Below are 26,574 nucleotides of genomic sequence, written 5' to 3'. Positions count from 1 at the left end.
TATGAGGCACATGTCCCCAACACTGCACACAGGGCTCATGTGGTCAGCACATGGGACAACTGGGCAGCCCCAGGGGCTGGATTATGGGACTCCGCAGGACAGATGCAGCTCATAGGCAAAGTGCAACACCCCTGATCTAGCCCCTTGGGCTGCCATGCCTGCCCTGATGAGCAATGCTTTGACTGGGGGAGGAAAGGAAGGGCAGCAGTGGCAGCTGAAGCAGCACTTGACTCATTGCACAATGGAGGTTTATTTGAAATAAAGAGTTTTCCAATAAATTATGCAATTAAAAAATAGACTGAGCACAAGGTACTGGAGACCTCAACAGCTCTGCCAGGGCCCAGGGAAGGGAGGGGACAGTTGCTGCAGGACACAACATGACTACAGCTTGCCATGGGGTGCACTGGCCTCTCTCCTCCCTGCCGGGGGGTGGGGGTGGGAGGAAGGACAACCCCCTTCCTCCAATCACTTATTATGCAGCTGAGCCCAGTGGACTCCTCTCTCCCATGTACCAAGTTGCCTTTGGTTATGAGGTTCTATTTTTCCCCTCTCATGACTTGACCCCAAGGCTCAGCTAACCATGCTCTGCACCCCAGAGCTGAGCCCTGGGCTCCAAGCCAGCAGGTCTCTGCTTAGTTTTTCAGTAAAAGGACAAGCACAGGCCTCAGTAATCCCCCTCAGCACCCTTCCCATGAGCCTCACACACACACTGCTAAAAGAACCCCCAACCCACCACTACTGGGCTCAAGCCCAACTGCTCAGCCCTGCTGGGTTTTGCAATCACAGCCATGACTGAGTGCAAACTAACACAGCTTAAGGGCACCACTGGGAGTTGCCCAAAACAGGTAAGGCTCCTCCTTTCTCCATAGAGAAATGGCACATCCCTTCACCATTAGCTCCCTCTTGTGGCTCAGCAGGGAAATATCAGTGCCAAGACCTGGCATCTAGCTCTCTGGTCCTGTCCTCTTCGAGGGTTGAGGGCTTCCCACTCCTGCCCTTTGGAGGAGTGCCGTAGGTGGCCACCAAGCTCTGGGTAGAACAGGGCCCTGTACCAGCTGACTGGGTCTCTGCTATAGTAACAAGCACAGGGATAGCACAGATGAGAACTGTTCTCCTTGTTTGGGGAGGCAATGTGGGGTTAGGGGTCCTAATGCCCATGTCACCATGCCCAGACACTATGGTGGTGACAGCCACTGGATGTAGAACAGCCATACACCTCTTGATATGGTTGCAGCAAGCTGATGCCCTAACAGCCAACTCCACTGGCTAGCCGCATGACACAGCAAGGCATGTCGCTATGTGAAACTGTCACTCATGCAACTCATACACTCAGGAACTCCCACAGCTGAAGAAGCCTTCACCACCCCTCACCAGAGCCTCTGCAAACACTGTCCCCACATGGGGCTGCCCATCATTCATCAGAGCTGCACTGGCACAGCCAGGGGAGAGCAGACCCACAGCTCACTGCTCCTTCTGGGTCTGCTTTGCTACCATTTACTGGCAAGCCACATGGCAAAAATCGATATGCTGGGGGGAAGTAAGTGATGTGGAGGGGTGGCTGCTCCTGCAGGAGGAACGAAGGTCTGAACAGCTTGTTGTGCCAACACCACACAAAACAGAGGGGAGGACCATGCACTGCTAAAGGGAAAGAAGCCAAATGTGTGGCCACAAGACATGCCCTGTCCCACACTAGGTCCAGAGCAAGGGAAGATGGTCCTGGTCAGCACAAGCACATTTAGAAAGGCCCCTGCACATAGGCTGCAAGAGACAAACACCAGTACACGCAAGAACACATACCGGCAGGGGCAAAGAGTGAAGCCCAGGCACTAGCAGGGCAACTCCAGGCCTTTGGAGAGCACACAGTCTCTGCTCTTCCAATAAATAGCTCCTCTGGCAGGGAAGGGATACAGTGGAGAGGACAAGCTTGCTTGAGAGGGTGGATGACTCGAGCAATGCCAAGAACAGGTGGAAGGCCACAGAGCAAGGCCAACACACCCAATGCATTGGCATAGCATTTGGGCACCAGGAATATGGCCAGCAAATCCCTCAGAGAGCTGGGCCCCAGCCCAAATGCCTAACCTGTAAAGGGAGCAGCAGAGTCCTGGCTCGGGTAGTGTTGTGATGTGTGCCTGTACGGCAGCATGGTACAGGAGTGTGAAGGAAAGGCCACCTCCTTTATGACTGTAAACACAGTACTGAGTAGCTTCAAGCCTTCTGCCCTCAGGGCTCCAGGAAGGCTGGCTTCCTCAATGCCTACGGCATGGCTCCCACACTTTGGCACCTCAGACAGGGAGGTTACTCCTCATCCCCCCCAAGCAGAAAGCCGAGGAGGAAGCTGATGGCACGCTGGCGGTCTTGCGGAGTGTGCTTGAACATCAGGTTGGGTGGAGGCCGTAGGAGGAGACTGGTGAACAGGGTGGCTGCAGAGATAAAATCCTTCATTAGTCACACAGGCAAGGACCCATGAAGGCACCAGTGAGAAGCACCATGTGCAAAGTGTGGTGAGTCAGTTAGGGCAGGCTGGACTCCTACCAATCATGTTGGCACTGACATTGTTGTCCTCTGAGTACTTCAGGAGCTCTCGGAGGAATGCCATCAAGTACCGGAAGACGTTGCGGTGGCACCGGGGCAGCTGCGAGATCACCTGCAAAGGGGGAAAAGGATCCCCCATGAGTACACATCCCTCCCATGCCAGCAAAGCTCTACCAGAGCTCCTCTCATGTCAGTGCCCAACTGTGTCATGCCTCCTTGGACTGGCACAGCACAGGGAGGGCCATCATCATCTGCCAAACCCCACTATCCAGTGCTCAGCAGTAGGACTTTTGAGAAGAGGTCTCTCACACTGTCCTCAGTTCTACCTTAGGTGCTCTAACACATTTTTCGTTTTCAACCTTTTTTCGTTCCAGGACAGATTAGCAAAGATCGATGGCTTGTCCCAACCCACACTCCCCTGCCCCTGCTGGTGCCCAACCCAGTGTCCCGCCCCCGCTGTAGCCTCAGTTTCTGGCCATCTTTCCCGTGCCAGCAGGCACCTGCCTCCCACCACACCCATCCCTTCCACACATGCACACACTGCCCCTGACAGTTCCCAAGCCCTGGCCCTCCAACCCTCACTCCCTATACACTTACCTTCATCTGGCTCCTGGGGCTGTTCCCACGACCCTACCTGGTTGCGTGCTGGCCACACCCCAAGCAGCCCCTTGCAGGCTGGAATGCTGCCAGCCTGCAAGGGGAACCCACGCTTTTGCACATTTTTCTGGCACTTGCTTGCAACCCTTTGAAATACTCGTGTGACCCACTTTTGGGTCATGACCCACAAGTTGAGAAACGCTGCTCTAACAGATAGACACGTACATGCCTGCAGCTGCTGTGCCCAACTAGCCGTCACCAGCTCCAAGGACAGGCTTGTACTGCCAGGCTGCTGAGGCTACACTGCCGACCAGAGAAGACTCAGGATAAAAAGCCAGAGTAGCATGTATTGTCAGCAGAAGGCAGGTCTCAATAGCAGGCAGAGTGGGGAGCCTAAGAGGCTTCATGGTGGGCTGCAGAGATGTGTAGGGCATGCAAGGAGAGAGGCACCGCACCTGTCGGCAGAGCCGGCTGTCATGTGAACACTCAAGGCATCGCTGATACAGCTCATAACAAATGACAGGCTCTGGCAGGGCCTCCAGGAAGATGAGGAGCGCTTCAGCCACAGAGTGGTTGCTCCCTGCTGTGCCATGGTAAGTCAAGGAGCACTCCCACCACCTTGTGAAGTGGCAACCTGAACTATGGACTTTGCCTCTAAGACAGCTTTCCTAAGCAGGCACCTGCCAAGATGAAGGCAAGGCTCCATCATCTCCTTGGAAAAATAGGTCCCTCCAACCCAAAGACTGAATTGTTCCTAGGGAACAAGCTGATTCCTGGAAGGAGTCAAGAGTGAGGAAGGGAGAAGAAGGGCTCAGAAAGGATACGGATTGTCTCAGGAATACTGGTGTCCAGGCAGTCAATGATCTGCTGCAGCTCCTCCTGCATACCGGGAGTCTGGAACAGGTCCTCCTACAAAGAGCAAAGCCATGGCAGGTGGTAGACACAAGGCCCTTTTGAAAGGCTGCAGTGCACAGAATGCTCAAGAAGGGTTAAAGTCAGAGCTGGGGCTGAACACTGGTGTACCAGCCTAAGCCAGGGGGAGCCACCCTGCCTTACAAACACCCACTGGAAGTCATTTGCTAGGTGCAACCAATGAACCAGGCCTGATGTTTCATTTCAACCCCCAAACCCCACAGCAAGCTCCCCAACTGAAGCACAGGACATTTCCACACACCTGATGGCAAGCATTCTTGAAGAGGTGGTCTACCAGCAGCCAGATCTCCTTAGGCACCTGCAGGGGTCTCTCACTGGCATCCTCGCTGTCCTGTGGGATCATCTGGAGAAGTGATTTCTCCTGACAGCAAAAAGCAGGTATAGTGACAGGCAGCCCTCACTCTACTACAGTGCAGAAGCTTACATGTGACATAAGAGACACCAGGGAGCTGGACTTGCTCACTCCCACAAGGTAAGTCTACATATCAGTTACCCCCATTAGTCCCTGACCTGCCATGCCCTCAGGTCATTCCCACACTGTCAATCTCCTGGCGCCAACTACTCACACAGGCTCATGTACTGAACTACCACCCCACATGGGATCTGCAGGATGCAACCTCCCCCACATTTTAGTCTCCTCATGCAACACCCTTTCCCTCAGTCACAGCAAACAGCCTTGCCAGGATAAAGCAGCCCAAGCCTCTTGTACAGTATTACATGAAGTACTGCTAGCAACTGGGAATAGGAAAGGATCCAAGCATAGGTGGAAATAAACAGCACTTTTAGGCTACTTTTCTCCAGCAGAACAAAAAGTCTCCTATGCAATACCTCTTTCTAGATCACAACTCAGCCTGAGCCTCCAACTGTACTGACACAATAGTGCTTAAACTTTGGGCTCTGCAGACCAGATAAGTAGCTTGGGGCTGATCCACAGGCCAGATCAGGCTCCACATGCCTGGATCAGCCCTATGCTGCCTCTGCCAAGCCTGTGTGCACTTGAATTAGCCCTGCTCTGCCTGTGCCCAGCTGAGCTCTGACAGGTCTACCTTGTTGAGGATCCCTCCAGAACCAGGAAGTTCCCTGCTGGTCCAGTCCACTTGCACAGGTTTCCTCTTAGAGCAGGTTGTGTGCTTGAAACAGTGGTGAAGCTACTCAAACTACACCAGGGCAACACTGACTGGCCCCAGAATCAAGAAGACAGAGCAAGAACCATCTCATACTTGGTGTGTAGTGTGCTGTTCAAGTGTCATCTAACCCAAGGGCTCTAAAATGCCTTTCTGAGGATGTGAGAATGAAACTGGAACATGGCCAGAACAAGGTGCTGAAGCCTAGCCCAGCAGGATCATGTTGATGTGAAGGAAGCCACTGGTAGATGTTAGAACAAGTGGCCTAAATTGCCTTGTCTGCCTGCAGGAATGGGCAACAATCCCTCCATTCCACCTCCCCAAAGAAAGAGACAACCCTATGTCTTCACCCAGCCCCACATCAAGAGACAATCACAAAAGCTGAACTTCCTGCTCAGTCATTCTCAGACAGAGTCCCAAAAACTCTGGGTTAGGCATGTGTGGAGAACACCCTGCACATAAATTGATCCCCAGGTGGGCTTACACAGCTCCTTAGGACATGTGGTCATCTCTTGCTCTGGAAACTCTCACCCTCACAACAGCCAAGGCACAGGTGCTGCTCTTGCCTCTCAAGTTCTCTTTCTGTGGCACATTGCAGGGGTCTGAGGAGGGATGTAGCAAGCAGAGCCAGGAATTCAGGACTACCATTAAGGGAATGCAATCCAAGGATATAGGAGAGGCAGTTCACTGCATGCAGAGTGGAGGTGAATGTACTGTGAACTTACATGAACTTCACAGTAAGTTTCTGCAAGCAGGTTAAGCCATGTGCAAGCACAACTTTAACAAGCCTACTCCAAATAAACAATCCAATGCAAACTGTACCTAGGGTCCATGGATTCAGACTGTACATAACAGGTCCCTCTCCCCTCTTCAAACACACAAGGAAAAGACCCTCAAGTAGTACATTTAGAATCCTCAACCCTTCTAGCATGGTAGAGGTTGGGGTTTGAAATCTGGACCCAAACCTAATGGCTATAGGCTGTCAGGTAAAATCATAACTAAAAGGATTATGCGGCAGAGGTGGCTACAGTAAAAATTAGACAGGGTTCCAGGGTGACTCAGAGCAGCAACCTGTTGGAAAAGGTGGCACCAGTAGCTTCTGAGATGGGTGAGGGGCTCTCTAGCCTACCTGAAAGGGTATTCTTCATCTTGGTTTGTAGCTGTAGCTATTTGAAAATCTAGATGTCACCTCCTTGCTGTGCTGTATATCAGAGTACAGTGGCTTACCATGTCCTTTTCTCTTTCACCCTGTCCCTAGTACCCAAAGCTTAGAAAAGCAACAGCAGCACAACTCAGGAAGTTCTTCCATGTTTCACCCATGATCATTAGCAAACCTAAAAGCAGCTGCAAGAGGAGAAGCAGGGGCAAACCTCAAATGTGTATCTGGAAGACTGATGGCTTCTTCGCTCATCTTGCCATCACACAGACTGTGTTGTTCCCATTTTAACCTCATCCCATTTTCAGGTTCAATTTTAGCTTTCAAAAAAACACCTTTTTTCCCCTTCAAATATAAATCAATAATTACAGGTGAAGTCCTTGAACTACACCTGCCCTAACAGCAGCCCACAGAAAAGTAAAAAAAACCCCAATAACCAAAAGGGTTAAATGCACTAACATATCAAAATAAAATGTATCCTCTGTTCCAAAGATAGTTTTGCCCAAGGCTCACCATATTGTCTCCAGCCTAAAATGCTACATTAATGCCAATCCAGACAAATATTTTTAGTTACATGGAAACTGTTTAAAAATCTGCAAGGCCAGACTTGAACCATAGTTCTAGATTCAAACTTTGTATGACATACACATCCTGAACCTTGGATCCAAAATAGCCTTGTTTTGAGGTGGGTTCAGAATTCAAATTTTTCTAATTCTGTAAGAAATATGGAGAAAGTATGTGACTGCATTTACACCACTGTTACAGGTGGGCATAAACTTAAATTTGATTTCTCCTAAAACTTGAACAAAGTGCATTCAGCTAACTTGTGCTTTAGAAGAAACATAGTGATTAAACTATTTTATACTTCAGACATATTTAGGTTAGTGATAGAAACTGTTGAGAACACTACTAGTCTTTATCTTATCATATGCACAGCCTATCTACTGGGGGGGTGTTTAACCATCACACTTCTGAAAAGTCTCCAGCTCTGTATGGTTTTGTGCCAGCTTGCCCTGTGGGCTGTTTTCTGGTTCTGACTCCAGTACTATGGGGCTGTTTAGGACTTCTGAACTCCTGTCACTGCCTGCTTCCCACTCAAGGGAAGCAGACCAGAGAGATCCCTGGGAACTGCTGTGTGACGGTTGAGTCACACAGCCATTGCAGCGCTTCTCTGTGAGCTGGCTGGCTGTCACCACGATGCAGCAGATGACCTTGCATGGCACCCTTTAGGTCAAGTCAGTATGGCCTGTAAGTCAGCTGCACGAAGTGATCTGCTCCAGCATGGTGGCAATGGAGCAGAGGACCCCATGCAGCATACTTTAGGGTGGCAAAGCAGATGACCCCACATTCACTGACCTATCGGAGTGCCATGTGGGGGCATCTGTTTCATGCAATAATACTATATTATTACAACTATAGGCTGACCCCACATAGAAGTCGATTGATTTTTATGGTTGATTTTGGAAAACCAGGTTGTGACCCATAATCAGAAAAATAAGGTAGTCAGCAATTGGAGTCTGAATTTCAGTTTGCAAATGCAGGGATATTTAGAAGCATCACCCCAGCTCTGTTAGGGTTGCTCAGTTCCTGGTATCGATAAGATTTACCAGATTGTTGGTTTTCATACTCCTGCTGCAAACATCTGAGAGAAAAAAATCTATCCCTTGCAAGTGCTTTCCGCAAACTGCAGCAAGGGCCCTGCCTCTCGTCTCCCTGAGCAAACATGTTAAGATGGAAACAGAACCACTAGCCTAGGTTGGTCCTTAATCCAGACTCCTCTTCTTCCTTCACTGTGAAATCCAATTTCCATATACTGATTAAGCAAATTCCAAGGTGTTAAACCCAGATCAAAATTTCTAGAAAGATCCAACTTTGGGGCTAGAATCAATCAGGAGAATTTTTGCTCCAAAGAAAATTTAGTTTACAAATGGGTTCTGGTACAAAAAAGGACCACTGAACTACAGAATCAGAAGTAAGCATCCAGTGCTGTCAGGCATTCTTGTTTGCCTAGGCTACATGGCTGGTACAGATGCTCCCTCTGGAGCAGACTCCTTCAGCCCACTCCAGCAGGAAACAGAAGAAAAGTTCTTATTCTTGACCATGAATATAAACAAATGGCACTGAGACAGACTCCCTCAGTATTCACTTGCATTACCTTTTCTAAGAAGCTGTCTTCTCCCTGAGTGTAGAGCAGGAAAGAGAGAGGAGGAAAGGGTCATTAGCAGAGATAATCTGATTTAGGATTATCCAGAAACAGAATCATCTTGATGAGAACCCACCAGCACTGACTGTCATTTACTTCTCACATGTTTTGCTGACACCACTAAAGTTTAAGCTACTGCTGAAGATTTAGGTCCCAATTAGCAGAGTCCCTGTTCACATGATGTGAAGCCATGTCAGGATTTCAATGAGCTTCCTTAAATGGTTTTGTACCATTGCTCAGTACTTGGTAGACATCCAAGCCAATTGCAGGAGGACATATTTGGGATTGGTGCCTGTGTGAAAGCTCTTGCCCGTTTCCCTTCTTGTAGCTCTACAATCATAATCAAGTGTCCTCATACAACCTCACCTGTCCATCTTCTTCCAACCAGTAGTTGGTAAATTAGAGACACTCATGAGCAACATTGTACGAGGTTAGGAGAATGACCAAGTATGTTTTAAAATCCCAGATAAACAAGCTTCTGCTTCATGGTAAGAAACACCATCTCCTCTTTGTAAGGTACTTGTCACCTGCAACTGTTCCAAGCCATTTCCGGCTGGGTGCATAGGGATACATCAGCCACTCCTGAAACATAGTAGCCATGTAGCAGTGCACAACACCATAATTTAAGACAGGAAGTAAAGGAGGGTATGTCCAATGGGTGGAGACCATTGGGGAAAGTAGGTTAGTGAGTACCCAAGCTGAAATGTATTTTGCAAGGACATCATTCCTTTTATGGAGAGTGCACCTTAATGACAGCTGTGGCAGGACTTCAGTTTTGCCAGGGGTGTACTGATAAAGATTTTATTGGCTGATACCGATGGCCAATTATTGATCAACCATATCAGTCCATATTGATCCAATAGCCGATTTACAGGAATGCAGCCTGGCAGCTTAGAAAGCAGCATCTGGCTGGTAAGTCTGTGGAGGGGGAAGGGGTGGGAGGGCGGAGGGAAGGGGCACTGGGGTGAGCAGACTGAGGCCCCCACGGTGAGGGAAGGAGAGGGGCAGGTACTGTGCAGTTAGGGCAGTGACCGCAACCCTGGGAGAGGGACAGAGCTGTGGATGGCTCATCTGGGAGTGCACTCTGTGCACCCCTGGGGGAGGTATAGAGGGTATGTACCCCCTAGATTTGTGCACGGGGTGAAGGCGGGCTGCCCGCAAGGGGCTGTGCCAGCCTCTTCCTGGCAAGGGGCTCGGTCAGGGTGCGTGTGAATGGTGCAGGCAGTGGCTGTGCTGGGAGGGGTGGCTACAGGGAATTTTGGGGTGGCTGTAGCCTACCCTGTAGCCACCCCTCCCAGCACCACTGCTGCCTACCCCACCCCTGCCCTCCCGCCGGGAAGAGGCTGGCATAGCCCCTGGCCCAGGGCCCACAGCAATCTGCCCTCCTCTGCCCTGCACACAAATCCAGGGGGCACATGCCCCCCACGCCTCCTCTAGGGGTGCACACAGCAGCGGGGAGCTGCCCCCCTCCCTACACCTTGCAGCCCCTGAACGAGCTGCCCTTAACTCCATCCTGCTCTTGGGGTCGTACTCACCACCCTGACTGGGTATCGCCTGCCTCTGCCCCACACAGACTTATCAGTCGGACACTGCTCTCCAAGCTGCATTCCTGGCCATGTGCATGCTGTTGCTGCGCACATACATGTGACATTATTGGCTATACTGGCCAGAAAAAGCCAATTGCCGATAATGGTATTTTTCCTTTTATCAGTGCCAATCCAATATGTAACCAATACTATTGGTGCACTTTTAAGTGTTATCACTTGCTGAAAGGGCTCTGCTCCAGACCCACCCTAGGAACTGACACTTCAGTACCGAGGCAGAGGAAAGTTTGCCACCCTGACCAGTCCCTGCTGCTCCAGGGTTCTCCCTGTAGGTCATCTGTCCTGCACCTACTCATCATAAAAATCATGCAGGCAACCCAAACCCAACATCTGACAGAGAGGACAGGTTTGTAACCTCCAAATCCTTGGCAAAGTGAGCTTCACTTCCTAAGTGTGATGCAAGAGAGAGGTGAGACAAGCAACATAATCCTAGCCCACTATACAGAAGAGCTCATTTCACCATCAGAACTATCTAGCTCAGTGGCCTGCCTGCCCTCTCCCACCTTCATCTCACTGCACTCCTGTCCCTCCCTTCAGCTATTTCCCTGTTGGCCTCAGCACAATTATATCTCAAACTTTTCAACTTCACTGTGGTAATATCATCTGTCCCTGAAGACACAAACCTCTACTAGGCTTCACTAGGTTGTGGGCCAGCATTTAACAAAAAAAAAATCAACTTTAGTTAGGTTCCAATAAAGAATCACCACCAATGCCTCCAGCTGACAAGAACCACATACAAACCAGTCTTCAGTTATACTTCATTATTCAGCACAAACTCAGCTTGCAGCTCCTTCATTGACCCGCTCCATCCTATTATCTTGAAACAGTACACAGCATACTCATTGTGTATCTTGTGTAGTTGGCTAGGTAGTTTTGCTAAGAGGCTAGACAGTTTTGTTGGATGGTTTTGACAGGGGGTTGGACTAGATGACCTATGGAGGCCCCTTTCAGTCCTATTTCTGTGCAATTCTACACAAAGATAAAGCGGAGGACAGAACAGAAGGATTTCTCTTGTGGACAGAAGAGGCTGTGATATCCAGGGCTATACATGGACAATAAGTGGGTCTGCAGACAAAGGACATGTGGAAGAACATGGATTCAGGGTGAAGGACGAAACCAAGTTATGAGTAGAGGAGTTCAAAGTTGAGGGGAATAGAGGAACAGTATCACAGGCTGGTGTTTCTGCCCAAACACAAGTGTTGAGACTTTTAGATAAAGAAAATAAGCATCTCAAGTTTGCCTGGGTGATACACAGAAAGTGTGGGAGGGAGGGTCAGTAAAAGGATGGAAACAGAGGTAGGGCTGAGTCTCAGCGCAGATAAAGCAGATAAAGGTTAAAAGTGCAAATGATACGATGAAAGCTAGGAGAGAAGAAGCCTGGAAAAAGAAGCTTAAAAGACCAAAGGAGGGGTCCCATCACAGAAACAGACATAAGAGCCTGCAGGGATGAATACAACATCAGAACCTGAGCACAGCTAGAGGTGGCTCTGGAGAATGGAAATAAATGATGCATGGAAGTGAGAAGAGACTGGGAGGAGAAAAACCCAAAAACTATCAGCAATGGCTGAAAGGAGGCCGCCTTACTACCCACAGGGAAAAAAAATAAATAAAAAATCAGCTTTGGAAGAACAAAATATTTAATTAAGCATTTAGCGAAATATATTCCCTTCTTCCCACAGATTTGTACCAGTCTCTGATTTTTGAAAGACTTGCTAATAGCTGTTCAACATTATGCAGAAGTAATGTTTGAAAAAACTCCTAACTCCATTACAAACCTGAGCTGAAAACCGGCACCATCTCAAATAAAGTTTTCAAATGGAACCAAGCGTTCAGCTATACAGTAACACCAAGTATTCTGAGCAGGTATCCAAGCAATTCTACAGACAGAGGCAACACATATGTGAGGATCTGGGTTAATTTTTCACCCCATTAAATAACATCAAGCAAAGCCACTTGAAGAGAAGGGAGGTCACAGCCAAAGAGCAACAGAGAATTTTAGGGGAACAGAAAAGAGACTGCAGGGTTGCTCATGTGGAAAGAAACCACAAAGACTATTCATGTTAGGTGAGATTATTCCCTTGGAAAGCATTGCCATTTTAGGAACAAATGGAAAAGGAAATTTTCACTATGTGGTTATTAAAAACACAGCTCAAGCTCCAGAAAGCAAGAGACTACAGGTCAATTACATTCTTACCAGGTCAATGAGTTTGGTGACTGGGACTTCTCGGATTGGTTGTCTCATTCGACAGAGAGCCTCCAGCGAGGTGCCAAAGCAACTGGGCAGGTAGCTCCCATTGATGGTGAGGAAGTAATCCTTGCCTCGATCCAGGTGAAGGACAAGAATATCCTCAATTTTATCCTCACCTGAGTTCAGGAGGGTCACAGAGTCCTTACTGACATACACATCCAGGGAGATGTCTATAGTCTCATCTGAAACAGGATGAGGGACACGGGGATTACAGAAACTCTCTATGGAGGAGATGGAGTCAGAGTCAAACAGACACCTGCAGACAGACAACAGAAAGCAGGACAGATGGCAGAAAAAAGAAACAGCAGAGGAAAGGAGGTACAGAGACAAATACCTCAGTCAGTTTGGGAATAATAAGAAGCAAAAGCAGCAGGAAGCAGGAAAGGAAAGAATGGAAATGATGACAGCGGTCTTGTCCAAGACACTACAGAGATAGTAGTAAGACTCACTTGGGTCCAGGTAGCCTTCACAGGGCTCAGCCCTAAGCCATGGCTTACAGTACTGGGTATCATTGAGTTTGGGGATGAAGGAGAAATGACAGGGGACCTGCCCATTGTTGGTGATCTGGAACTTCTGTTTCTGAAGCTGCCGGAACTTCACATTATCAAAAACAAACTGCAGGGCAAAGAAGAAACAAATCTGGTTAATAATCTGGGGGCAAAACACAAATGCAAACTCCACAAGTGAAAAATTGCTGGCAGTTATGAAGCACATGAGGATTCAGTTTTCATTCTCACATCTCTTCTACTAAGCTCCAGTGAAGGAAGGAAGTCATTTTCCATTCTGTCCATCATTCGAACAATATCCTCAAATACCTGCCGGTATCTCCGCTCATCCACAACCTTCACCTGCAGAAGATCAGAAAATACTCTGTGAAGGTTTAGGCTCTCTGCCTTTCAGCATAAACTCCTAGAGTAGTTTGTAATTTGCAGCAGAAGCAGAGGAGATTTTGGGGCATTCCCTGTATGTAGCTTTGAAGGTTCTGAGAGTTGATGTAGTTATTCCTCAAAGCTTCATGGGTACTTACACGCAAATTACACCCACAGTAACAGTACTAATGTCTGTCTCGCTGAGGGGAAGTAGAAAGAAGCTACCATTTGGGGTGGCCTATGCATTGACATTCTATAGGGACATGCATCATTCTTCAGAAGGTTGACATGCTTGCATAAAAAGAGAAAACACCACCTCTTCCAGAAGACCCTCTCCCCTGCAGCTTGAGCTAGAAATACTGAACAAATATGCTACATCTATCCAGTAGATTAGGGAACCTCAAATCTGTTGCCTAGCACAAGTCCTATTCAGCTGTTTGCAACCAAACTAACACTTATGGGCCCAAGAGAACATGCATCTCACAGCATATCAGAAACGCCATCACAGGAGCAACTGCTTTGATTGCTCCAGTCCCTGAGAAGAGGCATCTGCAAAACAGCTAAGCAACCTCATTCTAGAGGTAGATGCATTGGAGTTGCACATCAAAGGATAAGAAACACTGTTAAAGCAATCACATGGGATGCATTTGTCTTACTGAATATACTTCCACATTTGCTATGCTAAACTTCAGTAAATCACCTGTGTTACAAGGAACAAGTCTGCTTCAGAGTTGTACACTTGAACTATGCTGCATGCAAGCACTGCAAATTCTGTAACTGCCCAGCTGTACTGGCTGGAGTGAATGAGGCTGCCAAAATACACTGCACAACAGCTGGATGGATACTACTCATTTCTGTTCCTTCCACCCTTCTGTAGCCACCACACTCAGACAGGCATTTTTCTCTTGCTTTAGTGAACAGAGAGTACCAAACAAGTGCTTTTCTCAACATCAAGCAACAGTTACCCCAATCAGAAAGAGCGTGCTAACTGGCTTGTGGTCACTAGTTTTCAAGTCCATGTGACTGCGGTACCGGAGCTGATAAATGTTGCCTCCTCTCCAGAGGATTCGATCACACCAGGCTGGTACACGACACTTCCCACTGCAGAGACACATAGGTTACAAATGCAATTAGACAGTCTCTATTGGCCTATTTAATCCATTCTCATTCTTGGCCAAAATGCTCTCTGTAGTGTACAATTTTTAGGGATTCAACTCCAGGGATGGGGCTCCCACATCTGTCGGCCTAAAAACTCTCTCTCTGAAATTTCCTCTCCCCTACTCATGCAAGAGCTGAATTTCTGTCCCTGAAGTTGGCATGCTGCCTTGGCTGGCATCTAGCTCGTGTACAGGTTTGGATTTCTTATCCTCCTTCCTATCTAATCACTGGTTTTGCTTTTCACAAAGTCTCTTAACATCTCACTGGCAGCTGAAAAATAAGGCTGTACAGTAACTATCACTCTAACTTGAGGTTTCTGTATATGTAGACTCAGTCACACTAGTTTTTGCCACCACACCTTAGTGCAAGCTACAGCTTAATTTATTGTCCACTCTTTCCACTCTGGAAAATCAACTCAGCTACTACTGTTCCCTGCAACTGTCTCTCTTGAGTTCTGGGTTAGCTTCTCCAGCTTAGTTAACTTTTCATAGGACAGACTGACTCATTTGGAGACTGCACTTATTTCTAACCCCTCAATTTTCTTTTGTTTCTGTCCTTAGTTGTTATAGCTCCTTTAAGCAATCACTGTACAGTTCATTCTTTATCCTCATTAGTTTCTGGATGCAGTGAAATGCTCTGTTTCAGGTAAACTGAAATAGGTAACCCATCCCACTGGTGAGGGTTCTACTTCAGAGAGCACAACAAAGAAAGCAATAAAAGATCTGTTTGACTACTTGGTGGTATACTGTTTTCTATAGGAGTGTTTCTAGGACATGGCTTGTAGTCTAGTAATTCAGCCAGGGAATTAAATTTTGTAGCATAAATGTTATAAAAGGCCAAGGCTAAGAGACCAGCAGCAATAGATTTTACCTGGAATCCCAGCGGTCTGTCTTAGAGTCATATTTGTACGTGGGGATGAATTTAATCTCTCCCTCTGTGAAATCAGCAAAAGCTTTCTTATGAGTACGCTGAATATTCAACTAGAGGCAAAAAGGAACATCCTTATTAGCACAAAAGCAAACATCACTGTTCTGGACAGCAGTTACAGGGAGGGTCTTTTGTATTTAACAGGCATGAAATTTGCCACAGACTCCCCCCTCACTCCAGAACTGGTGTTTCAGAATATACTCTTTTAAAGCTTTTGCCGCTGTGAAGAAAGCCTTCCAAATGAGAACAGCTGTGAGTCCAGAGACAGAAGAAATAGCTAAGGAAAACAGTAACTGCTGTGCTCCATCTGTCCCATCCAAGTATTAACTTTGGAAGGTAATTACTTTAAAGTGGAACCAGTATTAACAGCTTCACTGCTGATCATTTTAGCAGAAGCCTCCAGCCAATGTACTTGGGTAACAACCCTAAACTGCCCCCCATAACTTCTCTCTACTGCAAAATCTCCATGTTTCTTCTATGAGAAGCTAAAATGCAATGGCTGTCAGTACCATATTCTGCAGAACAGTTAAAATTAAGACATTAAGAACAGCAAAGTCAAATTCAAAGTATGTGCAACAAACATTTCATTGATAAAATCCCCCATTTTAAATTATTCCAAAGCTGCTTCAGTTTCTATAGATCTACAGGGAAGTGCTGTATAACATACGCTTCCACTACAGAATTTAGGTCACCCTTATTAAGCAGTATGCAGGATCCCAACACACTTTCTAGGATACCAATTATAAAATCCTTCACAGATGTCACTGTCATAACTGTTCTAAATCCATCCTTAGTGTAGGGCAATCAGCAAGACAGCAGCACTGTTAGAGCAATGGAAACTTGCATCAAAGGGAAATTTTTTCTGAGGGAGCCATTCCATGTAGTGTGTATTGGTTAGGTTATATTTAATACACACTTTTACAGCCCAAATATCAAATAAGAGCTTACTCAGTTTTAGACACGTTTTGATATTTTTAGGGAGAACTAAATGACAGCATGACCCAAACAAGAATGTTTCAGAGCTGAGTTTAGGGGCATTTCTATCTCCTACCACTACAGCTTTGGCAGCTAGGGCTTCTAGAGTAGCTGTACTACCTCCTCAAAGGAATCCAAATCAAAGCTTTCTTCTCTAAGAAAGAAGCCTCCAGCCAATGTACTTGGGTAACAACCCTAAACTGCCCCCCATAACTTCTCTCTACTGCAAAATCTCCATGTTTCTTCTATGAGAAGCTAAAATGCAATGACCCATACTGTTCAACATCTTCATTAACGATGTGGACACTGGAGTCAGAAGCGGACTGGCCAAGTTCGCCGATGACACCAAACTTTGGGGCAAAGCATCCACACCAGAAGACAGGCGGGTGATCCAGGCTGACCTGGACAGGCTCAGCAAGTGGGCGGATGAGAATCTGATGGTGTTCAATGCCGATAAATGCAAGGTTCTCCACCTTGGGAAGAAAAACCCGCAGCATCCTTATAGGCTCGGCAGTGCTATGTTGGTTAGCACTATGGAAGAAAGAGACTTGGAGGTCATCATTGACCACAAGATGAACATGAGCCTGCAATGCGATGCTGCGGCTAGTAAAGCGACCAAAACGCTGGCTTGCATCCATAGATGCTTCTCAAGCAAATCCCGGGACGTCATTCTCCCCCTGTACTCGGCCTTAGTGAGACCGCAGCTGGAGTACTGTGTCCAGTTTTGGGCTCCACAATTCAAAAAGGATGCGGAGAAGCTTGAGAGAGTCCAGAGAAGAGCCACGCGCATGATCAGGGGTCAGGGAAGCAGACCCTACGATGACAGGCTGAGAGCCCTGGGGCTCTTTAGCCTGGAAAAGCGCAGGCTCAGGGGTGATCTGATGGCCACCTACAAGTTTATCAGGGGTGATCACCAGTATCTGGGGGAACGTTTGTTCACCAGAGCGCCCCAAGGGATGACGAGGACGAATGGTCACAAACTACTACAAGATCGTTTCAGGCTGGACATAAGGAAGAATTTCTTTACTGTCCGAGCCCCCAAGGTCTGGAACAGCCTGCCGCCGGAGGTTGTTCAAGCGCCTTCATTGAACACCTTCAAGATGAAACTGGATGCTTATCTTGCTGGGATCCTATGACCCCAGCTGACGTCCTGCCCTTTGGGCGGGGGGGCTGGACTCGATGATCTTCTGAGGTCCCTTCCAGCCCTAATGTCTATGAAATCTATGAAATCTATGAAATCTAAGCACTGCCATAGCCACATGACAGGTTTTGCTGGTTTATCTACAACAGCTGTGTGATGTGATCTTTCCACACCTAGAGCAAACCTTTGTAGTGAAGACCAAACCTGGGTCTATTACAAAAGGGCATAGGCCAGCTCTTAAACACAGGGACGATACGGCTTCATGTTTTTCATGCCACACACGACTGAAGTTCACCAACCTGGTCATATGTCAACAATTTCTGAAGCTCATTCTTACTAATCAGACTTTTCACCTCATTGGAATCAAGAAGGCACAGCCTGTAGTTCAAGTCTCCCAGCCAGATGACGACACTGAGCACAAAGGTAAACAAAGAAGAGCCAGAAGTTAGTATCAGAACTCACCTGGCAGGAAGAGGAACAGGTATCAGCTAGGCTGCATTTAAAAAGGGTATTATAAGACGTAATGGGTGAGACACCTACAGCACAATCACAAGAAGTTTCAAGATTTGAATGAATCTATCACCTACTAATTTCTAATGAGATAATTCAGTTTCCTTAAGGATTCTATGTGGCATAAAGGAGTCATTAACTCAAGGCTGCTGAAGTTTGCCTCAATCTGAAAAAACATCTGAAAGGACCAAAACATTTTTTATAAAAATGAACCAGAAGTACACCACAATTCAGTTTGTAATTAATTAATTCCTTAAACATGGGGCACATGCATTGTCTACAAAGAAAAACCTGCACTTCTACAAGACAAAAAAACAACAGAGCCTCTGTCTACTAAAGCTGGGCCTACTACTGCTTTGTATTTGCCCTTGTATACCAAAAAAATATTACCAGTATCAAATTTGTTACCAACAGCCCTCTCTTGCATGCCTAATACAGGCTGACTCTTGTCTGGACAAGAGTACAGGTCCAGTAAGAATCTATGAACTCCTGAATGCAGTCACCCTACACACCTCTCTACAGCTACCAACAAACTCTATTGCCCCTCCTCTAGAATAGTGGTTAGCAACTTTTTAAAGCTCTGGGCTGGACTGACCCAGTTTCAGCAGATGCATGGGCACTAGGACCCAGCCACTACCACTGCTTTTTCCCCTACAGCAGCACAGGAAAGGAACTAGTACCAGCCCCGCACTCCCAAATGCTGCTGAAGCCCCATGTCCACGTCTGTGGGCTGGATTAAATGGTTTCGCAGGGCATAGGTTGCTGACCCTACTCTATAGATTTCCACACAGTCTTCCAGCCTCCTCATCTCCTTGCAGCTAGACCCTTGCAAGACCCTTGATGTTCTCACTTCTCTTCACTCTTCTCTTTTGGTCTGAAACCTGAGCTCATTTTCAGTATGAAAGCACCTGCAGATTAATAATTTCTTCAAGGAAAAACCTTCTGAGCGAGAAGAAAGCAGAGAAGAGGGGAAACAAAGTACCCAAAAATGAAAATTTGAAACATGCTCCCCAGGCAGTGTGTTTCTATTTTTGTTCTAAAAAACGTTAAAGTGTTTTTTCCACAACTCTAATAATCAGCAATGCTAGTTACTGAGAGGACAGTGTTACAGACCAATTGTGAGGACAGGACTGCTAGAGACTGTGCAACTGACTACAATACAAATTCTGCCCTGGTGCTTTGGCCATCAGTGCCCCTACAGATTCAGCTGCACTGATGGGAGTTCTTTTATAGATAAGGCTTAGGAATTTCTATCATGTTAATAAAGCAAGCAGTTTTATCTACATTTGGGCTCCAGCTGGTGGGAATGTTTAGTTAAGACTTTCTAAATTTGAGAAGGGGAACAGAGGTGGAGACTCACTCATGTTTCATGATGTTCAGCTGAGGTAGGCCCTCATCAGGGGGTAAAAAACTCATCCGGGCACAGATATCCTTATAATCCTGATTCCGCCGCTCAAAGTCCTCCACGTGAGCAGCCAGGTGAGAATTGACAATGCAGAATGTAGTGTTGTGGAACACAAACCTTACAGCCACGCCACCCTTGTTACCCTGGGAAGTGCAGTTAACACTGATTATTAGGCAAGAACACAAAAGGAACAATTGAGACCTGGGCTAAGACAAAGTAACCAGGAGGCATGCAGACAGGAAGACTCATAGCACAGAAAAGTAAGCACCAGAATGCCACATCTCACATAAACCAGTCAGCTACTGTGGTGCAACCACTCACCATCTTCCCCATGATTCCAGTCCCCACAGTCTCTGCCATGACATCTTTGACATAACTTAGTTGATCCTTCCTGGCAAATACAAGAAGCATCATGCCAACCAGGCGTACTATCTGCACCTGCAAAAAAAATTTCTGTGAATTCACAAAAGACAACAGCAACGCATGTCCAACTACTCACCTTCACATACTGTCCTTTCTCTCAGGGCTTCTCCTGATACCCATTGTTTTCCATAGGCTGCCATGATGCCCCAACCCTTCATATACAGACCTGCCCTGGGGACTCCCTAAAGCACAGCAAACTTTTGGGGAGAGTCAGTGTTCTTCAATGTTACCAGATGATGGTGCTGAGCTCATACTGTGTTCCCTGGAAGTGCCAAGTACACCCCTGAAACCCTGGAAGTACTGCTCTCTTCAGAGATTTGAGACTTTGTATTTGTGTGACAGGCCTGAGGCCTCCCTATTAAGCTACAATCCTATCAAGAAAAAACTGAGGAAGAACTGACTGAGCCTCACAAAATATCTGGGGCCAGTCAAGTATTTCTGTTCATTTGATTGTATGTAAGTGCAGAAAACTGGAAGCGGGAACAGGATGCTTAACTTGGCAAAGACATTTTAATGCAGGGGAAACAAGCAGTATGTCAGACGTCAGGGCATCAGAAACGACTGGTTCCTAGGCACAGCACAGCAGCATCTGTGATCCTCGGCTCTCCTTGTCTCATGGAGGACATTTTCTTCCCTTCCATAGGAAGCATTTTTTCCTGGAGGAGAGGGAGGTCTTTGCCACTGCATGGCTTATTTTACACCTGCTAAACACAGGGTTTGTGTCCATCTTACAGTACTACATGGATCTGCTACTAACTCTTCTACATGACCTAAATCATTTTATCTTGGGCCTGTGAGCTTACCCACCTCCAAAACATGGGTTGTGAGGCTGAATAAATTGGCAGATGAAGCACTTTGAAATACTCTGTAGGGAACAGCAAAGTATTAGTAGAAACGGGAATGAACCCTCCACAGCAGAGGGGAGCCAAGAAATGTCCCACTTACATTAACAAGAGTTAAATCATCCCTAAGTGGGGGGAACTAGAGACATCAGAAAGTTATGCAGGGCTTTGACATAATCATTTTTAACCATGGTTTTTATCTGTGGTTTTAGTCACTTCCGCTTGCCTGCAGCCATATCATGTAACTTGCCCTTCAGAAGGGATGGAGAGTTTTAAAATTCAAGTAAAGCAAACATGGGGAAATCAAATCTACCATTGCCCCCACCTCCTCTAATACCCACTTTAGAAGCACCACTTCCTCAACTTCCTTGCTTTCAACACTTTTGACACTGGGCTCGACATAGAAAAAGCAGTGCATAGATTTGCAGCAGAAGGGAAGGAGGAAAAGCAAAATAACTAATGATCTCAGGGTAGTGACATCTACTGGACAAACAGCTGCTACATTAGCCTGCTACAAAAGAATTGGAACCATTTCACTCAAAACTAGTCCAGAAGGAGCCCAGCTAGCGCCACCAAAAGTAACTCCTCCCACTGCTGCTGGCAAACTTCTCCCTAAATAAACATTATGTTTCCTCAAGGAGAAGCTATTTACTTGGTTCCCTAGGATAAGACATACCCAATTTATATAGGTACAGAGCCACTGCAGTCATGTGGATGTGGAATTTGAACCCTTTGCAGGGATCTTACTGGAGTACTCAATCATATCTCACATTGCACCTGTCTTCCCAAGTCTCTGCAGTTATTGATTGGCCGTTCAGTGGGAGCTTCCTAAGTGAGAGCCAAGAGCTGTTCCATAGAATTTTTATGTCCTCTGACACTTCAGGTTTATTACAGTAACCACAAGTCTCCCTACCCATAAAACTAGTCTTTTGATGTGTTAGTTACACAATCTGGGGAATTTCTGCTCTGTGCTGTTTTTGCTCAAGTAAACCTGAAGAAGGAAAGAGTGAGTCTATTTTTGTTCTGCTTCCCAATCTCACCAGTTCACATGCCAGAGGCAACTGTTGAATAGAACTCACTTTCTTATACTTAGCATTGGGGTGCAAAGCCTTCTCTACAGCAGCCAGCCACTCTTGCTCCTTTGCAGAATCAAGGTAGAAAAAAGCCTCTGTGCTGAGATCCAGCTCCTGGAACCTAAAAACAAGGCAATTTAGGACACTACACTCCTCCCACAAGCCAGCTTCCCCTGCACCACCAGCAGAAGCTGCTCCTGTAGCAGCTGCAAATCAATCTTACTCTGAGGCATCCACTCTGATGTATGAGCACATAGATCCCACTCTTAAAAGCTATGTAGCTTTTTTCAGTGTCTTAGAAGCTTCCAAAGATCATCTCCCCAAACGACATTAGTTCGGTCTGGTTTGGGGGTAGCATGACTTTAGACACAGTGGAGGCCTCACTGTTTTGTTAGGTCAAGCAGATATTTTGAGTTTAAGATGCTTCTTTGGATGGTCTGGATCACTGCTTCCCCAAAGCAAGATCCTGTGAAAATAAGAACTCTTGGTTTGCACCTCTAGGGCTCATGTAAGATCAGTAGGGGCCAACCTTCTTTGGTGAGCATGCTACAACTTGGCCCTGTACCAGGGTTGTCCAACATGCGGCCCGCCAAGGCATTTTCTGAGGCCCACAGTGCTGCAACGGGAAATGAAAGTAAACACTGTTTACTTTCATTCCCACCGCTTGTCCCTAATGGCTTCCTAATGACTGTTGAAGGGCTGGGGAAGGGACAAGGTTCCCACACGCACCGCATCAGCTTAACATTACAGACGCAGTGCGTATGGGAAGAGGAGTAGCCATGTGCTTCTCGGGACAGGATGAGCCCAGCTGGAGCAGCAGGGGGCTCAGCTGCACTTTCTCCCTACCTGCGTCGGTCAGTCCTGAGCGGCACACGGCTCCGCCACCGCTGGCTGGTGCCGAGCTGGGCGGGTCTGTCCCATCCAGAGCAGCATGCAGCTGAAGCCGGATTCCCACGTGCTGCTGGGGACAGGATGAGGCCGGCCAGGTCGGCACCAGCCAGCAGAAGCGGCAGTGGAGCCATGCGCCACTCGGGACTGACCGGTGCAGGCAGGGGAAAATGCAGCTGAGCCCCCGCCGCTCCGGCCGGGCTCATCCCGTCCCGAGAAGCACACGGCTCTGCTGCTGCTTCTGCTGGCCAGTGCAAGCCGGGCCGGGCTCCTCCTGTCCCCAGCAGCACATGGGAAGTCGGCTTCAGCTGCATGCTGCTCTCGATGGGACGGACCCAGCTGGGTCAGCACTGGCCAGGAAAAGCAGCATGCACCTGAAGCTGGCTTCTCACATGCTGCTGGGTATGGGAGGAGCCCGGCCGGGTCTGCACCGGCCAACAGAAGCGGCAGCGGAGCCATGTGCCACTCAGGACGGGACGGGCCCAGCCAGAGCGGCAGGGGCTCAGCTGCATTTTCCCCCTGCCTGCACCGGTCAGTCCCGAGCGGCACATGGCTCCACCGCTGCTTCTGCTGGCTGGTGCCGACCTGGCCGGCCTCCTCCCGTCCCCAGCAGCACACGGGAAGCCAGCACAGGGGGCCTCGGCAGGCGGGGTCCTCGCGTGACCTCTGCGGGGCGAGGCAGTGGGAGCTGGTGTCTGCCGGACCCCAAGCTCCGGGCTCACAGCGCTGAGACCACCAGGGCTGTGTGCGTTGGCGGTCAGGCACCACGGTGAGTGGGGCCATGCGGGCGGGCAGGTGAGGGGCTGCGGTGCAGCAGTCACCTTGCTCCAGCCCCCCTCAGGCAGCGCTGGCTCATGGGGCTGTGCTGCTCAGAGGATGGAGATGTGGAGCTATTTATCTCTCCCCTTCACTCTGGGGCAATAGCTGGCTGGATGCAGAATGGGTCCCTCCTGCCCCTGCCCACCAGCAGCTACCATGAACCTTGCAGTAACAGGCAGGTGCAGTAGGGCTACACAGGCAGGGTCTCTTTGGCACAGGACAGAGGATGTTTGAATATGGCTCACCAGCTCACTGGGTGATAAAAAGTTCATGATCCAGCCCCACATTCAAAAAGGTTGGACACCCCTGCCCTATACCCTCACCTAGTACCACTCTGATTCCTTTCTCCTGCCCTATCTGCAGCTGTTTTCTGCCCCAGCCCTATACAACCTGCCTGATCTGCTGTTCGGCTTTCTGCCCTATTCATTGCTGCGCTGCCTGTCCCCTCCCTACTCCGCCACAAGCCGCATGCAGAGCCTGCCCATGCCACTTGTGGTATCCATGCTGCAGGCTGGCCACCCCTGTGCTAGTCATGTGAAGTGTGGCATCCACTGGGAAAGCCTGGGAATTTAAAACTAGTAAAATCCATGTGTCAAAAGGGAAGCAATGAGACATCAGATGCTGTAAGTATGAATTAGCAAGCATTCACTCCTCACCCAACACAGTAGATGTCTGGAGGATCTGGGTCACAGGTTAGCCAGGGTTCCAAGCTGCTGTCTGGAGACTGACCATTAACATTCCATGTTCCCACAAAAAACCTGAAATTCAAAGAAAGTTGCCTGCTACTGGATAGGACTTTATCAGCAGAGTAGGTCCAGATCCCCCAGTGTATACACACTGGCATCAAAGTATTATACTCATGCAGTGCACAAGAGCTCACATAATAAGTTATGTGAACTGTACAGGAGAAACAGTAATTACTCTTAAAATTAAATGACTGCAAGACAGACAAATCTAGGTATGGCAGTTTTTAACTTACTAAGCCTTCCCAGAACTCAGCAAAACAGAGGACACTTCCCTGTGGCCAAGGTCCATGATACCCTTTCACATTTTTAAAGTGAATTTCATGTCATCAAAATGTGCCAGATTAGAGGTTTTCAGGCCTCTGGGCTGCTAATTACAGGCAACCTGCCTGCAGACCTCTTCTGCAAAAGATCCTTGGCTTTGTTTAGGACTAAGGAGAATTCAACCCTAAGCCTCGACTGAGATCGTCCACATGATACCAGGATAATGATGGGGAGAGGAAACTGGTTTTATTGTGAATACCTGTCCACTGGGGTACTGCACTTCCTTCCTTCCTTCTGGTGTCCTTGTCCTTGTGATAGGGTATTTAGCAGACTTTGCAGATTCACTGGAATCGGACATGGCCGCATTGTGAACACGTCTGTTATAGCCTCAAACTTGTGACCTCTGGGCTGTCAACTGAGCACCTTAGTACCTGTGTCACCCTGGCCCCCAAGGCACTGCGCTGAATCTCACCTACTCATTTCACATATGCTATCTGCCATCAGATCTGAATTTCAGACCCAAATTAGATTCAAAGCAATGACCTAAAGAAGGGGTGAAAATCCCGTTTCTGACTATACCCACATGTACTAGGTCTCATAGTTACAGTTTCGGCAACAATCCTAACCTGAAGTTTTGAATGTTGACAAACTCTCTCTCTCTCTTGGCAAGCACATATTTGATGAGCCCTTCTCTTTGCCCAGACTGTGTGCTGGGCACAAATAGCTTGCGCATAGTGTTGGTTACTTTTGGCTGTTCCCTGGCTACATTCTCTTTCTCTCGGTGAAACCTAAAAAGGAAACAAGAGCAGAATTCAGACTAACATTGCTGCTTAGGAGATCGAAGAGCAAAGGGAACACACCTGGGATCCTACTTACTGCCTACTACTTTGTGGCAGAGGAGGTGGTGGGGGCTCCCGGCGAGATCCCATTTGCTGGTTTTGTAAGTTTCTCTTATTCTCCAGACTTAGGGCATTGAAATTATCCTCAAAGCCTAGAATGCCTGTAATGACAGAAGCTTAGACTGTGAAATTGGCAGGTGCGATTCAGAAAGCAGTTTCAGAAAGGTTATAATTCAGAGAGGATAACTGAAGTCTAAGAGGGAGAAGTAAGAGTCCCCAAGGAATGTGGGAGATGCCAAGTGGTAGCAGTGATGTACCTACCCCAATGTTACCACAGGGAAGAGCCAGTGGAACCAGTACTTGAGATGGGACCAGTATGGAACCAGTACTTGAGATGCACAGACCAAGGCAATGGAGAAAAGTAATGAACCAACAGGGGCTTTGGCACAGAGAAGGACAGGGCCACAGTAATATACTGACCAGGGGGTGTTTTATTTTTTGCAGGGTTAGACTGGATGAGGCAGAAGCACAAGCCAGCATCCTGCATGACAGGGTCAACAAAACACAAAGTTCAAGGAACCAATGATGTCACCTTTATCTTGCCCAACCCCACTTTCTTGCAATGAGGGCCCCAGAATTGTGCACTGACCACAAGGCAACATCTGCATAGAAAAGATTTACTCTGGTACCTGAAGCAGAAGACTGAGAAGGACCTGGGAGGTTTTGTTCCATCTGATACCTGCTGACTGGGTCCCTGGATTCGAGAAAAGGAGCTTTGGACTGGGCTAGAAGAAGAAATACTGCCATCAGAAAACTGCTCCTGAGCTAAGGGAGCAAATGGGGTTTTGAGTCTGGTTACCTTCCTGTATGTTCTGAACTTCTGAAAGGAACCCCAAGCAGCTGTCCTCATCAGGGATCTCAAAGAGACGCTCCGTTGTCCTATCACCCTGTATCCTTATCTTGCAGGCAGCTTCAGGCATATAACACACACACACACACACATACATCAAGCCGGTTATGGTTCAGTTTCCTGACCTTCAAATTCCTATACGCCTCAGGCTAACAGGCGCCATTTGCTCTCCTGGGCCCATTATGGAATTCCTCATTTATTTATTTATTTAAAAGGTATTTTGACAACTTGACATCTAGCCTATTTTTGTTAAAGTGAGGTAAGTGAGGTTCAGGTCTCATTGTGCCTCCACTGATTTGGGGGGGAAGTGGGGGGGAATAGTTTACATTTGTATTTCCCTGGCTTTTAAGAATATTTCTCTTCCCTGTGTCTAAGTGAAAGGCCATCTCAA

At 47.7% G+C, this 26,574-nt stretch overlaps 1 protein-coding gene across 3 annotated transcripts in view; it reads right to left on the bottom strand.

Annotated features, from left to right (window-relative positions):
• Window positions 1-231: 231 nt before the first annotated feature.
• The window catches only part of OCRL (OCRL inositol polyphosphate-5-phosphatase), a 29,272-nt gene continuing 2,929 nt past the window's right edge, over window positions 232-26,574 (bottom strand). Inside the window, exons 5-24 of one of the 3 annotated variants that reach the window (XM_059732676.1) lie at window positions 26,133-26,243; window positions 25,963-26,058; window positions 25,311-25,434; window positions 25,061-25,222; window positions 24,084-24,185; window positions 21,727-21,841; window positions 19,704-19,820; window positions 19,338-19,525; window positions 17,767-17,878; window positions 15,295-15,404; window positions 14,232-14,367; window positions 13,135-13,245; window positions 12,847-13,012; window positions 12,344-12,579; window positions 8,498-8,521; window positions 4,304-4,423; window positions 3,954-4,038; window positions 3,585-3,712; window positions 2,533-2,644; window positions 232-2,420 (exon numbers count right to left, since the gene is read on the bottom strand). In XM_059732676.1, the coding sequence (XP_059588659.1) occupies window positions 2,296-2,420; window positions 2,533-2,644; window positions 3,585-3,712; window positions 3,954-4,038; window positions 4,304-4,423; window positions 8,498-8,521; window positions 12,344-12,579; window positions 12,847-13,012; window positions 13,135-13,245; window positions 14,232-14,367; window positions 15,295-15,404; window positions 17,767-17,878; window positions 19,338-19,525; window positions 19,704-19,820; window positions 21,727-21,841; window positions 24,084-24,185; window positions 25,061-25,222; window positions 25,311-25,434; window positions 25,963-26,058; window positions 26,133-26,243 (2,480 nt within the window). In that variant the 3' untranslated portion in view covers window positions 232-2,295. The remainder of the gene's footprint in view (window positions 2,421-2,532; window positions 2,645-3,584; window positions 3,713-3,953; window positions 4,039-4,303; window positions 4,424-8,497; window positions 8,522-12,343; window positions 12,580-12,846; window positions 13,013-13,134; window positions 13,246-14,231; window positions 14,368-15,294; window positions 15,405-17,766; window positions 17,879-19,337; window positions 19,526-19,703; window positions 19,821-21,726; window positions 21,842-24,083; window positions 24,186-25,060; window positions 25,223-25,310; window positions 25,435-25,962; window positions 26,059-26,132; window positions 26,244-26,574) is intronic. The other 2 variants (XM_059732677.1, XM_059732678.1) reach the window with 2 other exon arrangements.

The sequence above is a fragment of the Alligator mississippiensis genome, chromosome 8 (assembly GCF_030867095.1).
Source record: "Alligator mississippiensis isolate rAllMis1 chromosome 8, rAllMis1, whole genome shotgun sequence".
NCBI classification, from domain to species: Eukaryota; Metazoa; Chordata; order Crocodylia; family Alligatoridae; genus Alligator; species Alligator mississippiensis.
This window is presented reverse-complemented; position numbering and strand designations above follow the sequence as displayed.